Here is a 16,226-nt window from a genome sequence, read left to right as displayed (position 1 = left end):
ACGAAAGAAAAATGAATGGTATTGTTATGAAAACTTGAACAGATATAAAAGCAAATTTCAGAAATCAGAGACAATATAGGATAGTGTGATTCGTAGGAAGACATAAAAACGTTTGCTTCGCATAAAATCGCTGCATTTTCGGTATACTACATTTATATACTTCATTTCTAATACTGAACAGGAACTTTTTTCTTTGTAGTATATAATCCTTTCACAATTACTATAGAACAGTGTTGGGCAAATTTCAATTGAATTAACAATTAACAACTAATCTGTAAATTTAATTGTTAATTGCAATTCACAATTGAAATAAGTAATGGTTAATTGTTAATTGCAGTTGGACATTGAAAAAGGAGAATCAATTGCAATTGATCAATTGATTGAAAGTAATTGCAGTGGAAAGTAATTGCAATTGAATTCTGTAATTCAATTGCAATTGAAATTAATTGGCAATTGATTCAATTGCAATTGATTTCCACAGCAATTACTTTCAATTGATTGATCAATTGCAATTGATTTTCACTGATTAATTTTCAACACTGTAGTTCAGAGAGGGCGTGGGGCAATGAAACTTTAGCCACGACCAATTGACTCAGAACCCGTCGTGACCACGACCCACCGTGACCCGCTCTGACCCACCATCCACCATAAACCACTCTTACCCACTGTGACCCACAGACCCTCCAAAACCCATTGTCATCAACTCTGACCCATGATTCACGCCCTCTTCTCTACTGACTAAAGAGTTTAAACTTGTAATAAAACAAGCTTATAAAATTATCACTCATCGGAGTTTGAATTTCTACGATCAATCGCTCAAGCACCGCACTAATACAATAACGGCGGATCTGACCTTTATAATATAAATAAAATAGAGTTTGTTCGTGTGTCTGTCTGTCTATCTTTGTGCGGCCTGTGGACGAGAGGAGTGGACCGAAACTTTTCAATATTTGGTCACGGGTAGCTTGGTCTAGGCCCCAGACCAAGACGAAGAGTTTTTTTTTAACTCCTTACTAGGGGGTCTCCAGGGGACGTTTACCGGGACCGGCCTGGGGACCAGAAAATTCGACCGAGAGTTACCAAATTTTGGTCAAAGATACCTAGGTCCAGGTCCCACACCAAGGCAAAGCGTTTTCAACAAAATTCGAACCAGGGGGTCTCAGGGGGCGTTTACCGGGACATGTAAAAGTAGAACGATATCAGTGTCGATTTAATAGTTTTCGCGGTCGCTGAGATCAATGGTGAAACTCCGATCGCATTAACTTCCAAATTCACCGTATTCGGCTGCGGACCGTGGGTCAACGGGGGTGGGGGGTGATACCGAAACGTAAAAGTAATCCAAAATGACCGATATTAGTGTCAAATCCATAGTTTTCGCGGTTGCTGATATCAATGGCGACACTACCATTAGCGATGACTTTCAAATTCATCCACCGTTGTATGCGGGCCTTGGGTCACCAGAGGGGGAATTCCGAGACATGTAAAAATAATCAAAAATGATCGATATTAATGTCAAATCCATAGTTTTCGGGATAGCTGAGCTCAATGGTGAAACTCAAGACCGCGTTTACTTTCATATTTAGCCCCCACCAGCTAAGAAACGGGGACATTATAAAGGGGATCACGAGACATGTAAAAATAATCCACAATGACCGATGTCAAATCCGTAGTTTTCGCTGTGGCTGAGATCAATGGTGATACTTTCATTAGCGATGATATTCAAATTTAGCCACCATTGTATGCGGGCCGGGAGTCACCGGGGGTGGGGAATTGCGGGACATGTAAAAATAATGGAAAGTGACCGATATTAGTGTCAAATCCATAGTTTTCTCTGTCGCTGAGATGAATGGTGATACTTCCACAGGCATTGACTTCCAAATACAGCCCCAGCTCCCATCGGCTGTGGGCCAGAGGCATTGTTTTTTTTTTTTTAAATTGGAACCAGAGGATTATAGCGACTTTTACCGACATATGTAAAAGGTAGTAGAAAATGGCAGATGTTAGTGTCACATTCATAGTTTTCGCGGTATTGGTTGGGGGTTGGTGGGGGCCAGAGGAGATTTTTTCACAATACGAACCAAGGAGGTCTAAGGGGTGGTTCACCGGGACATGTAAAAGTAGTAGAATTTGTGTCGAATCCTTATTTATTGGGGTTGCTCAGACGTATAGTGACACCCCCGATAGTGTATACGTTCAAATTCAGCCCCCATCGGCCTTCCCAATGGAAACACATGTACGTTGTTGGATATATATTCACACAAAATATATCCAATTTTAGAAATGTTTCTTAATTGTTCTCCCGTTGTTCAGTTCGTTTAACGGGCATAACAGCTAGTACGAAATGGTAAAGTGTTTGTTATGGAACAAATTACAATGAATTCAATTATATAGATAATTATTATAATTAATAATTATTTCCTTGTTGAATTATAGATTCTTTTCAGTGGAAAACTGAATAAAATTTAAAAGTCCCAAATCAACGTAAACTAGACCAACGTAAAGGAAAAATGTATAAATTTTTCCATATAATTAAGCTTACAAACTTAAATGGAAATTTAGCTTAATTACATGGAAATTTTTTGTGTCGTTTTGTGCGCCTATTTCCTCGTTTTCTGCGTCACCGGATATGGGTCAATGTTATCCTACAAATATGGCGGAACAAGTTAATGCTGTTCCGTCAGGAACGATTTCGAGGTCGTTTTCTTCACATCATCTTGTGCGTGTTTTCTACCGTTTTGTAAGCCTATTTCCACGTTTTGTGAATCAATGGTAGTGGGTCAAAATGGGCATTCAATGTGGGAAGAAAAATGATCCACTTTCCCACCAGTATCGAATTTCAAGGTCGCTTTTTCGCATTGTTTAGTGCATGTTTTTACCGTTTCTGCGCATATTTTCACGTTTTGTAGGCCAACGAAAGTGGGTCAAAGACAACCTACAAATATGGCAGAAAAAGACATATCCATTCCACTTTCAAGGTCCATTTTGACCCTCTCCCACTGATGCACAAAACGACACAAATCATGCATAAAAAATGTGAATCAAACAACCTCGACATTCGATGGTGACGGAACAGCATTAAGTTATTCCCCTATACTTGTAGGCCATTTTGACCCATTTTCGTTGTCGCACTAAAGTGGAAATAGGAGCACAAAACAGTACAAAGCAGGCACTATACGATGCGAAAGAAAAGACCTCCAAATTCGATAGTGGCGGAACAATGGCTCTATTTCCTCACACATTGATGGACCATTTTGACGCATTTCTGGTGATGCTCAAAACGTGGAAATAGGCGAACAGAACGGTACAAAATACACACTAAACGATGCGAAAGAACCAACCCCGAAATTCGATAGTGGCTGAACAGTGAGCCATTTAACTACCACTTTAAAGCCCCGTTTAACCCACGTCGGGTGATGCACAAGACGATAAATAGGCGCAGAAAACTTTTTTAATAAAGGGCACTAAACGATGCGAAAGTAACGATCTAGAAATTCGATAGTGTCGGAACAGTGGGTCATTTTCGTCACACCTTGGAGGCTCATCTTGACACACTTCTGGTGACGAACAAAGCGTGAATAGGGGCACAAAACGTAACAAAACAGGCACTAGTCAATGCGAAAGGAAGTACCTCGAAATTCGGTAGTGGCGTAGGAGTGAGTCATTTTCGTCACACTTTGAAGGCCCATTTTGACACACTTCTGGTGACGCGCAAAACGTGGAAATAAGGGCACGAAACGGCACGAAACATTCACTAGTCGATGCGAAAGGAAGGACGACGAAATTCGGTAGTGACGGAGAAGTGGGTCATTTTCGTCACACTTTGGAAGTCCATTTTGACACACTTCTGGTGACGCACAAAACAGGCACTAAACGATGCGAAAGAACCGACCCCGAAATTCGATAGTGGCAGAACAGTGAGCCATTTAACTTCCACTTTAAAGGCCTGTTTAACTCACTTCCGGTGACGCACAAGACGAGGAAGTAGGTACAGAAAACTGTTTAAAAAAATAGGCACTAAACGATGCGAAAGAAACGACCTAAAAATTCGATAGTGTCGGAACAATGGGTCATTTTGGTCACACTTTGGAGGCCCATTTTGACACACTTCTGGTGACGCGCAAAACGTGGAAATAAGGGCACGAAACGGCACAAAACATTCACTAGTCGATGCGAAAGGAAAGACTACGAAATATGGTAGTGGCGGAGCAGTGGGTCATTTTCGTCCCACATTCGAGGCCCATTTTGACCGACTTCCAGTGATGCACAAAACGTCGAAATACGCGCACAAAAGGGTACGCGATGTGAAATTAACGACCTCGAAATTCGATGGTGGCGGAACAGTGGGTCATTTTCGTCCCATCTTGGAAGCCCATTTTGACCCACTCTTGGTGACGCACAAAAGGTGGAAATAATTGCACGAAACGGCACGAAACATTCACTAGTCGATGCGAAAGAAAGAACCTCAAAATTCGGTAGTGGCGGAGCAGTGGGTCAATTTCGTCCCACCTTTGAGGCTCATTTTGACCGTCTTCCAGTGACGCACAAAACGTCGAAATACGCGCACAAAAGGGTACGCGATGCGAAATTAACGACCTCGAGATTTAATAGTGGCGGAACTCTTGGTCATTTTCGTCCTACCTTGGGGACTCATTTTGACCCACTTCCCATGACGCACGAAACGGAAGTAGACGCACAAAAGGGTACAAAACGATGTGAAGGAAACGACCTCGAAATTCATTGGTGGCGGAAGAGCAATAATTTGTTCCGCCATATTTGTAGGCCCATTTTGACCCACTTCCGGTGATGCACAAAATGTGGGAATAGGCGCACAAAGCGACACAAAACACGCACAAAAGATGCAAAACAAAGTACCTCGAAATTCGTTGGTGGTGGAACAAGTTAATGACGCCGTGAGCACCAATATAAGTATATACGGTTCGGCTCGATAAGTGAATGAGCTATGAGCGATCCGCTTGAGTCGTTGACAACCCTAAACCCGGGTCGAGCAGTTTTAAACATGTTTGGCTGGAGTCCCATAACTTCTAACAATTTTTGGCTCGAGCCCGAATACTTGCTCCTCCTGAACTCAAACCAAGAACCTTGTTACCGATGTCCTTGCCTCCTGAAGATTTCTTGACTACCGAGATCGACAGTTAACTAATTTTTAGTATCCCGATACAAACCGCCTATATTCCATGATTATAAAGGTACACGGTGTTATAATAATAATTAGTTATAGTAGTAGTAGTAGTAGTATCATTGATAATTATATTGTCTATGTAGGATACTTGAAGATAGTAGTACTTGGAACTACACAAAGGATTTAGCTCGAATTGGCTCGACTCGACTGGAAACTCGATCCGAATTCGAGTCGAGTTGGGGGAAATTTTTCGAGCCGAGATCTGGAGTCGAACTCAAAGATGTCTGCTTCGAGTCGAGTCGTGTTTTAAAGAAAACTCGCTCGAACTCGCTCGTGCTCATTCCTATTGTATGCATGACGGGCATATAGAGTTCTTTCGAGGGGGATAGAACCATAAACATAATATACTGTATTTAAAAAATACTTAGTTTTACGGCTTTCTTCTCAGGGGGGGAAAGGGATGGTAGGTATCCAGCATTTCTTATAAGTACCTTATTTGAAATATGTAAAACAGTAACAAGTGGACAATACAATATACACACATCTTCTTAACTTCAGTTTTAATTGCTGATTTCAATTGCAATTAACAATTACAATTAACAATTACAAGTTTCAATTGTCAATTGCAATTAACAATTGAATGTTTCAATTGCACCCTTTGCAATTGACAATTAACAATTAAAAGTTTCAATTGCCTGGTGACCAATTAACAATTAACAATTGACGAAAATTTAATTGCAAATTTTATGATTGAATTCAATTGCAATTGAAATTAATTGTCAATTACAAATTGAAATCAATTGCAATTGATTTTCAGAGCAATTACTTTCAATTGATTGATCAATTGCAATTGATTTCAATTGATTTTGCCCAACACTGCTATAGAATAATGTGATGCAATGTATAAAAAATAAATTGGATTCAGTATTTTAAGATATCAAAACACAAATAAAAATCTTATTGGTAATGTAAAATATGGTTTTATTTGTATTTTTGTCCCTTGATGTACTAAAGTCAATAGTATTTTTATGTCTTGCATCACACTATTTTATAGTAATTGTAAAATATATTTTAGTTGTGATCTCAAAAAATGTGAGGGACTCGGGGAGAGATAATGGTAAGCAAAATTAAATGTAATAACTGAATTGAGTTATTACGTTTAATGGGTTTGATCCATCAAAGAACAGTGTGGAAGTATTTTTAGTTCCGAATAGTATCTGTTTACGGTAGGAAATGACTGTTAGTTTGATATTGAATTTCATGGTAATGTTGGACTTTCTTTACCAGTTTGCTCGAAAGTTAGAGAATGGTACTTATCATTGTCTGCCCCAGATCTACTCATATATGATGGAGATAAGATGGAAGAAGTCAGTGGTATGTATTACGGTATGTGGGATATAATATGTTTATGTAGTTTAAAGTCAATATAAAGAAGAGAGTAGTGCGAGTGTAAGAGGAAAGTAAGTTATAAATTTATCGATCTCAACAGTTACAAAACACGTTACAAATATTAAGAAAAAAGAGAACTAAACTTTATATTTCGTAATATCAAAATGAGAAAGATTTATTTTAACAAACAATATTCAAGGAGCTTTAAAACCTGTTTTCATTTTTAAAAAAGCGCCTGCGGTAACAGTGTTGTTTACTTAGAATCATCCTTTGTTGATATAATAATACTCATTCTAATAGTAACTTTACGCTCTCTCATCTATCATTGCACATACTTAGAATATATACAGAATGATAATACAAACGTATATTATTTGTTCTCTGAAAACCCGTGAGATCCGTAGCAACTTTTGTTATCATACATTTATATACTCATTGTGTACAGTGTATAAATGCATTATATACATTTAAGTACAAAGACGTAAAGGTGGAATTAAATCTAGGTGTACAAGTCAAGAGCAACAATCTAGGAGTCAAGAGCAACAATCATGCAATTATCAGGTTGGTCTGAATGAAGTGTCCGCTTTAACATCTGGTGAGAAACATCTCAGGAAATGAAAAACAGACAGAGGAACTAATATCACGCGTTTAACGCCTCAAACTTTGTATGTATTTACCAATCAGACTGGGGTAGCTCAAGAGATAATTCATCATGTAAGTGTACCGTGGATAACATAAAGTTGGGAGTTCTCTTTTCGGATACAAACTTGGATATTCTGCTGTACAGGCCGAAAAATATATATTAACAGTGCATTTGAACCAGAAATATGTAATGAATGCATTTGTAAAAATTTGCTTCCGTGAAATAGTACTGAAAATTGTTACCTGTACGTTCTGATGAACTTCAGGTTTGGATGAACATCTCAAAAATCCGTGTAAACGAACTTTCGGGAATATTTTCGTGCTAGAGCAGAGGAGGTAATCATATGCCACATATATATCATTCTGCTGTTCCATACAATCAGTAATGTGAAAAACTGGTACCATATGAGTTGTCACCAGCCGGCAAAACTCGCATTCTTAAGGGTAAGGAATAACCTGGAAAAATTTCTGCATCGGGTTGTAACTCCAGATAAAAGACAGATCTGATATGGCAAGGACAATGATCTTTATTAAAGTTTATGGTGGTTTCTGAAATTCATCTAAGATGTTGCTGGTAAGATACCTATGGTGTGGTCTTTCTCTGTCATTGTGGAACCGTAACTGTTGATAGAGTACTGAGGTCCTACAAGTGCACCCCAGCTTTGTTTGCAAACATACAGAATTGTCCAAAAGACATGATGTCCTCACGTTATTGTATGACAATGGACACTCAGTTGTCGTTCAAAGAACGTTTAAATTTTCCATTAATTGCAATATTAAACACTTCGTTATTTACCGTTTTCCCCTGATAACTTTCCTACTGACTACCATCTCTTCTGGCAAGTCAATCTCTTCTTGTGACGAAAGACCTTCACTGATCAACAGGGTGGTGCAACGTGCAGTTGATGACATAAAGAAAAGTAAAATAATATGTGTATTATGTTATGTTATTACTTTATACTACTTACCGTTGAGTATATGGACGTAGGTGCTCGCTGGCTGGGCATTATTAGGAACACAGCTGTAGTTACCAGAGTTGGTCATATGAGCATTATTGATAACCAGTGTACTGGAATACTTTTCACTTGTGACGTTGACACCTGTATCGTAATTTATCATTCTGTTATTATGATACCAAAATATATAAACGGCAGGCTGTGTACTGTCTTTCAGGATGCACGTTAGTTTCAGTGTGCTTCCACTTTTTAAGTACTTGTCCGCTGGACCTTCTATCTCCGCGCGGGCTTCTGAAAAGAAAAAAATAAACGAAATATTGTTTAATTATCCCTAAACTACGTTTAAAACAAATATATTCTTCATGTAAAGATTATCGATATTGTAGTAATTGTACCGCATATCATACTTCATTTTATGTAAAGAATATTATGCATATTTTTAACATCTATATGAAATTGGTGAACTTAGAGGGCACTAATGAGACTAACTACTGAACAATGTTCAAGCCCTATAGATAATTTACGAATGTAAAGAATGTTGATTTCAAAAACAAAGAAATGACCTATATATGCTTAAAGAATAAAATTTTAATGCAGAGAGAAGTACAAGCATTTTACAGTTTCACATGAAATGAATCCTTCTTATCATTGTAAGTAATAATATACTGTTTGAAAAATAATTCGTCTCAATCAGAGAGACTTTCGCAACTACGTACTCACGCATTCTAGAAGCGAAATTTAAACAATGAACTTAAGGTTGTATTATATGTTATTTAGATGGCAGTGGTTCATAAAAAGACTGAATTATTAGTGGATTGTGAGAGGAGAATGAACAAACTGGAAGCACTTGAGAAAACCAAGGAACTCAATGTTGCCTATATCAAACTTTCATAGCCAGGATCAAGTGTAATACGTCTCTCGCAAAGGATGAGCGATGTAAAACGGAAGAACCGTGCATCCGTACTGTTTTACAAATATGGTACTAGTTAACAGGGTACTATGCATATTGAAACTAATTAATATATATTTGCCATTGTAATTGGTAATTTATACGCTATTGGTGCCAAATGTCGAGATCTTGTCATTTGACTCGTTATTCCTACTGAGAAAATTATCCACAAAATCTTAAAATTTATATTTCTTTAAGTTAATCCTATATTATTGTTTTTCTCCGAATAATATGCCCATGTAATCTTAGTTACTAGTTTGGAATTTAAATCTCCCTTTCCGCACCGAGGATATATAACATATGAACCTCACAATTATCGTGAGATTCAAACCAGAAAAGATCTCACCGGGAATTAGAACCGGAGAATTAACATTATGATGTCTTACATAGAAGATGAATAACCTTAGATAATGAGCGTTATAATATATTGAGTATGTTAAAATTTTAGGAAATAAACAACTTGTGCTACTAATATGGATTTGAACTATTTCGATATAGTAAATAGCAATGTTTTTCTTTTGTTCTATTTGAAAACTAGTTATTTGATATTCCAGATTAAAATTGTGGAATATTAACAATGACTTGTGCTTACATATAATGACATAGTTACTATTATTTATTTATTATACTATGTAAACCAACCAATCCCAAAATTTTCCAAAGAATAAACTTCTTCAACGATTGAAACTAAAAAATCCATAGTTCAGATGTACGCTCAAGTGCTGAAAGGCTGCAAGTGTTGAAAAAATAAAAGCCTCCATCAAATGCAAAGCTATAGATTCCATGCTTCAAATATTCACTACATTATTACTTATTTGCAGTAAAAGCCTATTGAATGAAATGTCATGGCTATATAGATCTAAATTTTTTACGACATGGGGGCGCGGTGGCTCGATGGTAGAGCGTTCATTTCCCGTGCTTGGGGTCCCTGGTTCGATTCCAGCTCGCGTCATGTGGACTTTATGGTGGACGAACACCGTGCTCATGGGTTTTCTCGGGGTTCTCCCATTTTCTTGATTCTACCACTTCCTTCATTTCTCATCACCATCTCTTTTAGCCTAGCCGGCATAACAGTGGGACGTAAAACTTAAAGATTTCATTTTTGATTTTTACAACACACAACATCTGTATTGTAATAAACTAGAAGCTTTATTTCTGAACTAATTACGTTTACCACTAACAATAGCGACACTATGCAGCGTAACTCTGAAACATTTACTTATTCTACTAACAGTAGAGACCATACACCGCAGTTGTAAGACATTTACATTTATCGAAGTCCAGGCTAACATCAAAGGCGCCGATTTTAGGGGTGCCGGGTTGCCCAGAGCCCGTCCCAAAGCTCATGTTTGCCTGTATTGTATTTATGAATATACAATATTTGGCATAATTGGAGTGAAATTTGTCTTAAAATTTTCACATATTTACGTTCTCCATCTGAATGGGCCCCCCCAAATTTACAGAGAAATCGGCGCTCTTGCCGCCATTTGCACTGCTTCACTTATTAGTAAATAGATGTTTATCCAACACAATTCTAGAAAGTTAAATAACAATAAAGCTGATTGGGTTGGATTCAAACACAATAGTGTCAAGTGGTAACTTTGCTCCTATAGAAATTACTTTTAAACAATTGTTATTTTATTGACCTTTTATATAATTAGTGATAAAGAATTTCCGGTTCATTGAAGCTGTATACAAAGTCTTTAATGTCTAATTATTGAAATGAACTCTTAAATTGTAATGCTATTAAATACGAATCTAATAAGTTCTTACACTAAAATCAGAAATACTCGTTTGCCCAGTGTCCTGTACTTTGAAGCGTAAGAAAATTCATTTCTTAGAGATAAGTTAATATTTCTCTCTAAAATCTAATATACTAATGTTCTTGTTTGAAAATTTGGGTTCCAACCTTTAAATCTTGCAGCAGGCTACCCAAAGCTAGTTGTATGGGTTTTATAGTTTTCTTCAGTCCTATTTGATAAATACTGGGTTAGCACATATAAAATATAAAGTACAATTATGTAGTCCATTTTTCATTAATTAATTACACTTTAAAATGTTTGTGCAACTTACCTGGAACACTGTCTATAAATAAATATCAGAATTATATGCTAAGTTAAATGCTTATAGAAAACGTAGGGTAGAAACAAGCTTTTCTTCATAAAGATAATGGTACTTAATGACAGTATACACAATATAAGTTGTAATAAACTTATGTAGTTTAAATTACATCTGAATGAATAGTTACTTTGCAAACATGATTTTAATCTATATTTGAAACAGTTTAATATTTATATCAATACAAAATATTATTTAACGACAAGTATGTTAATCACGACCTGTGTTTCAACGGATTCTATAATAACTGATTAGAGAGATCCTCCATGTAATTGCAGAGTGGAATGGGAGATTGTTTTCCTTGCACTGGTTTTACAGTCGAGTGAACCAAAGTAATGAGTTCCATTGTATCCCAACGAAAAGAGCGCACATATATACATACATATGAGATTTCAATTTTGAAGAGCATACTCATCTGGCTTTGGGATATAATTTTACTGAAACCACGGTCGTCATGGAATAGTCAGCATTACATACGCAACCAAGTGTTCTTTGAACTAGCTCCTACATTGGTTTCACTACTCGAACGTAAATTTCAAATGCGGTATTATGGTTGTACACACGTTTCGCTCTTTGTCGTGTATACATGGTTATTCTCCACCCCTTTATTTGGCATATGTGGTTCTTCTCGCTTATTTGCGTCAATCCTCACAGAATTTGCATACTTAATGATGACCAATATGAGCAAACTTTGTATTATAGGCGCCTGTGTAGTGTTGAACCACTGGGATATACACAAAAATATCCACATAATCTTTAATATTTATGGGAATCTAAGAGAACGCATTCCTCCTTTCTAAGCTTCCGTAAAAGACGTAATTCAAAATGTAAATGGTTGATTCTAAAATTTGTAGATTTATGTACTTATATGTGTGCTGCCAAGAAGAAAAATCGTAGGGCAATGTCACTGTGAATTACACAATATTAGGATCAACATATGTAATATTTTTAATAACACTGAAACAACTATTTATATGGTAAAATTGCAGTAATCTTAAGAAATAACTGATTTAATTCAATGACATATAAATGCAGTATTAGCATGGACATATAAACACTCATTCTCTAGTTCATATATATTCTTCGGAAACATATAATTCTATATATATATCCTATATATCAATCCTATATATATATATATATATATATATATATATATATATATATATATATATATATATATATATATATACTTTTCTATCAGTAAATTTGAATGAATAAACTAGTATGAGAAACACTACATTTTGAGGAGCTTACAAAAACAGAAAATATTTCGATACAACCATAAACTCAAAACTGTGCTACTCCAATGTAGTTATAGGCTAATATGCCTAGGTAAGACAAAACACTAGGAGAAATACGGACACATAAAAAGGATGAAACAGTTTGATTGACAACATATATCCTGAGAATTGTCTACATAGTGTGTGTCACAATCAATGTGCCAACCTGGAAAAAGCACCTTCGTCAAATTTTCTACGCTATGCACGTTACAAACTTGTATACGAAAAATAGAAATATGTCACTGAACATTTTCAATATGTAATTGACTAATCCAAAAATTTTCCTTTCTAACCACTTTTCACTTTCTATTTTGTACCAATCTGCACTTTCTCAATAAGAAAAATAAAGTGAAAACAGTGACAATTAACAATGTTTTTGCTTTTAAAGATGTCTTATTTTCAGTTATATGTCACTATCTATAGTACGGATCTATCTGAGAGCATCCTATAAAAATATACGTTACCAGTACGCGTGTTCTGATGTCAAATTACAAAAGTACATAGGTTTAAAGATGTCACTTGAAGTAGGTCAAAAAGCAATCTTGTTGCTCTTCTATTGTTTAAGTGTGTTTTTAATAAAGAGTCCCAAAAACTAAGATAATTTTCGTGAAATTCGTTTCGCCTCTTTCTAGAATCTTAGTGTAAACAATATAATTTTCTCCACATATTAGCATCATTGGCCGCGATTAGTTATAACTATTATAATTCTCGTGTAAAATAACTGATTGAGTATCCATAAACGTCTTTTTAATTAAAGATATCTACTTACAATAGTTACAAATCAAGAAATAATCGTATTAGTTCATAGGTAAACTACAAAATTTCTAGAGATTTCAAGCAAGTTCAGATGTTCGTGTTACTAACGACATAATATTGTATTTAAAAAATGGTATCCAGAATATTGATATACTACGTTAAAGTGGAGTGGAAGAGCAGAGTGGAAGATCTTACTCATGTCTATTAATTGAAGTAAGAATGGAATGATGGATTATTTCATATTGTTCAAGCAAGAAAAACTAGAACATATTGTTTACAGTATTAGAAATTGTCACAAGAAATTTTATTATCTTCACAGTTCATTTCCAATCTATATAATTCAAAATTAGATTCTATTCTTTATTATATAGTTTCAGTTTGAGTGTTTTGCATTCCTGTGCAATTTCAAAGCAATGAAGGACGGGACCTCTTATAACGCGGTTTTCAAACGACGACCAAGGATTTAATTTGGTGCAGTTGATAGGCCCACAAACCATCATACTAGATCAACCTTTAAACTACAAGCCCTTCCCTACAAACCCTTTCGTTTCCATGTAAACTTGCTTACCGACCCACTTTACTAACCTAAGTTGTGTTTGATATAAATCTTGTCTGTCAATTACATTCCTCCTAACGCGAGATATAATCTATAACAATAAAAATGAATCAAGTGATGTTGTTCGAGAACTCCCTCCTAAACTGCTACAAACATTTACATAAGTTTCGGTGCACGAATAGCTAAACCATGACATAACTTAGGTTTTTATTATATTACTTTGATTAAATGTATATTCTAATGGTGGGAGCGGGGTATTATAATATATGCGAAAAGTTTAATATCTCAAGAGCATGTCAAGTCAAAAAGATGAAACTCGGTAAATAAACTCTTCATTAAAAATAGTGTATTCGAGCGTGTTCGAAAAGTTCTGTTTCAAGGTGGCATGCGAACATTTTGTATCACACACACACACACACACACACACACACACACACACACACACACACACACATGGATATAGGGAAGAGTGTTGAAGCATCATTGTAGAAGGCCAGTAGCAATATTAGCCGAACTTGGTACGCATATGAGTTACAAGCTGACTAAAATATCGGGAGATAAGACAACACTAGCACCCTTAGAGTAAAAATCACAAAGGGTGATATCAAAATTACGTACGACTTATCAACGTAACGAGTATTAATGGCAAATCCATAGTTTTCGGAGACACTGAGAACAATAGTGAAACTCCTGACGTCGCTCAGTCCTCAGTGAGAAGAATACACCCCTATCACCCCAATGAGTGAAGGTGAGAAGGGGTAGCTTGTAAAAGTAATAAACACGATCGATATTAGAGTCGCATCCATAGTTTTTGGGATTGCTAAGATAAATAGTGACACATTCCTGATACCATTTAAGTCCAAGTTTAGTCCCACTGGCATGAGGAGTGAGAAGGTGTGAGAAATAAAATGAGGTGCCTAGTATCAAAAGAAGCCAAATCCATTTTTTTTTTAATGTATTTATATATCGCTTGTTATGTTTGATCTAAAGAAATTCTATGGAAACAATTTTGTTTTAAAACTTAATATTTCATACTAATAAAACTAGTTTAAATATGGGACTTTGTACGCGTGTATACGGAGCTTCACTGCACGTTTTGCGAGATTACTCCAAGCTAAGCGAAATGGAGATGGCGGAGTTTGATACTAGGCGCCTCAAATATTCAGAATGACCGAGGTTACTGAGCATTTCATATTTTTTCAGGGTCATGGAAAATCCGTTACCCATAAGAAATTACTTACCGAACACACTTAGTACACAACTAAAGCTGAATATTTATTATGCTACTTTTATTTAAGGGCTTATTCTAGAAGGGAAGAATATTTCAAGATTTATGCCAGAGGTAGAGCATCTTATGGAATTTTATTATTACACTTTCATCGAAACATCGAAACGCGTATCGTAAGGGGGAAGGGAATTATACTATTTTCCTTAAGCCTACTTCACCGTGCGAAGAGCGAAGATTCTAATTAATCTATTACAATCTTGATACTTAAAATTATATTTGCTATTAGTGTACTATTTGCTTTCGTTATGCTTCAATTATTTCTAATTATCTAATAATTATTAAATAATTATTCTATTTAATAAAGTAATGTTTAGTTCAATGTTCAAAAGCAGTAGCAATTTTAAGATATGTTACACCGATTTTTGTTATACGTGGAACAATATTTGGAATGTGATTTTACTTAGAAATACTGTATATGCCAAACATTCTATGTTAAAAGGAGATGTAAACGACTTTCTTTTCCAGTTAAGGGCTTCAAAACATGTAGAAAAATCGATTTAAAATCTCATATCACAAAAATAATTACAAACATTTAGGAGAAGAAGAAACACAAAGGATTCTAATCGATCGAATGTTATAGGCAAGCATATATTTCTGTGTTAATATCGCATTGTTCTATCTAACACCCGCGTACAGCAGAAGTGCGTCTTAGATGGTGTCAGAAGTGACTGTTCTGGCAAGACGGAGTGGTTACTCTGCAATTAGGGTCCTTTCTGTTTCATACACAGAGGCAGTTTGAGTGTTTCTTAAACATAGAGGAAAAATCCAAGGTGTGTTTACACTAATCGCATAGGACCCAGTTCCGGAATTCTAGTAAAATAACTAGTTAGCTCTACATCGCAATAATCATTGATGTTCACACTTTTATGTCGTCGTTACTCGTATCTGCACAGGCAAATACACACCCCAATACCGCTAAACAATCAAGATTTCTTTATTTTGTACAACATTTTCTAGCTTGTTATATAGGCTTCAGAGTTAAGTCTGATCGAGGAATTTGAGGCATTGTGGGATGGTGTTTCAACGTTAAACAAGTTCCTGCAGTGATTGCCACTCAATTATCTGAAGATCTATAGCGAGTGTAGAATACCATGCCTCAGACACATATTCAACAACAATATTACTGACTACCTGCCCAAATAGTTCCCA

The 16,226-nt window shown here is 36.0% G+C and overlaps 1 protein-coding gene across 1 annotated transcript in view; it reads right to left on the bottom strand.

The window, feature by feature from the left end:
* The window catches only part of LOC145678375 (limbic system-associated membrane protein-like), a 558,076-nt gene that overhangs the window by 48,433 nt on the left and 493,417 nt on the right, over nt 1-16,226 (bottom strand). The window contains exon 5 of the mRNA XM_081748449.1: nt 8,140-8,418. Coding sequence (XP_081604575.1) covers nt 8,140-8,418 — 279 coding nt within the window. The remainder of the gene's footprint in view (nt 1-8,139; nt 8,419-16,226) is intronic.

Source organism: Thermobia domestica, chromosome 2 (genome assembly GCF_964235325.1).
Source record: "Thermobia domestica chromosome 2, izTheDome1.hap1.1, whole genome shotgun sequence".
Classification (NCBI taxonomy): domain Eukaryota; kingdom Metazoa; phylum Arthropoda; class Insecta; order Zygentoma; family Lepismatidae; genus Thermobia; species Thermobia domestica.
The sequence above is the reverse complement of the archived record's forward strand: the minus strand, read 5'-3'. Positions and strand labels throughout refer to the sequence as shown.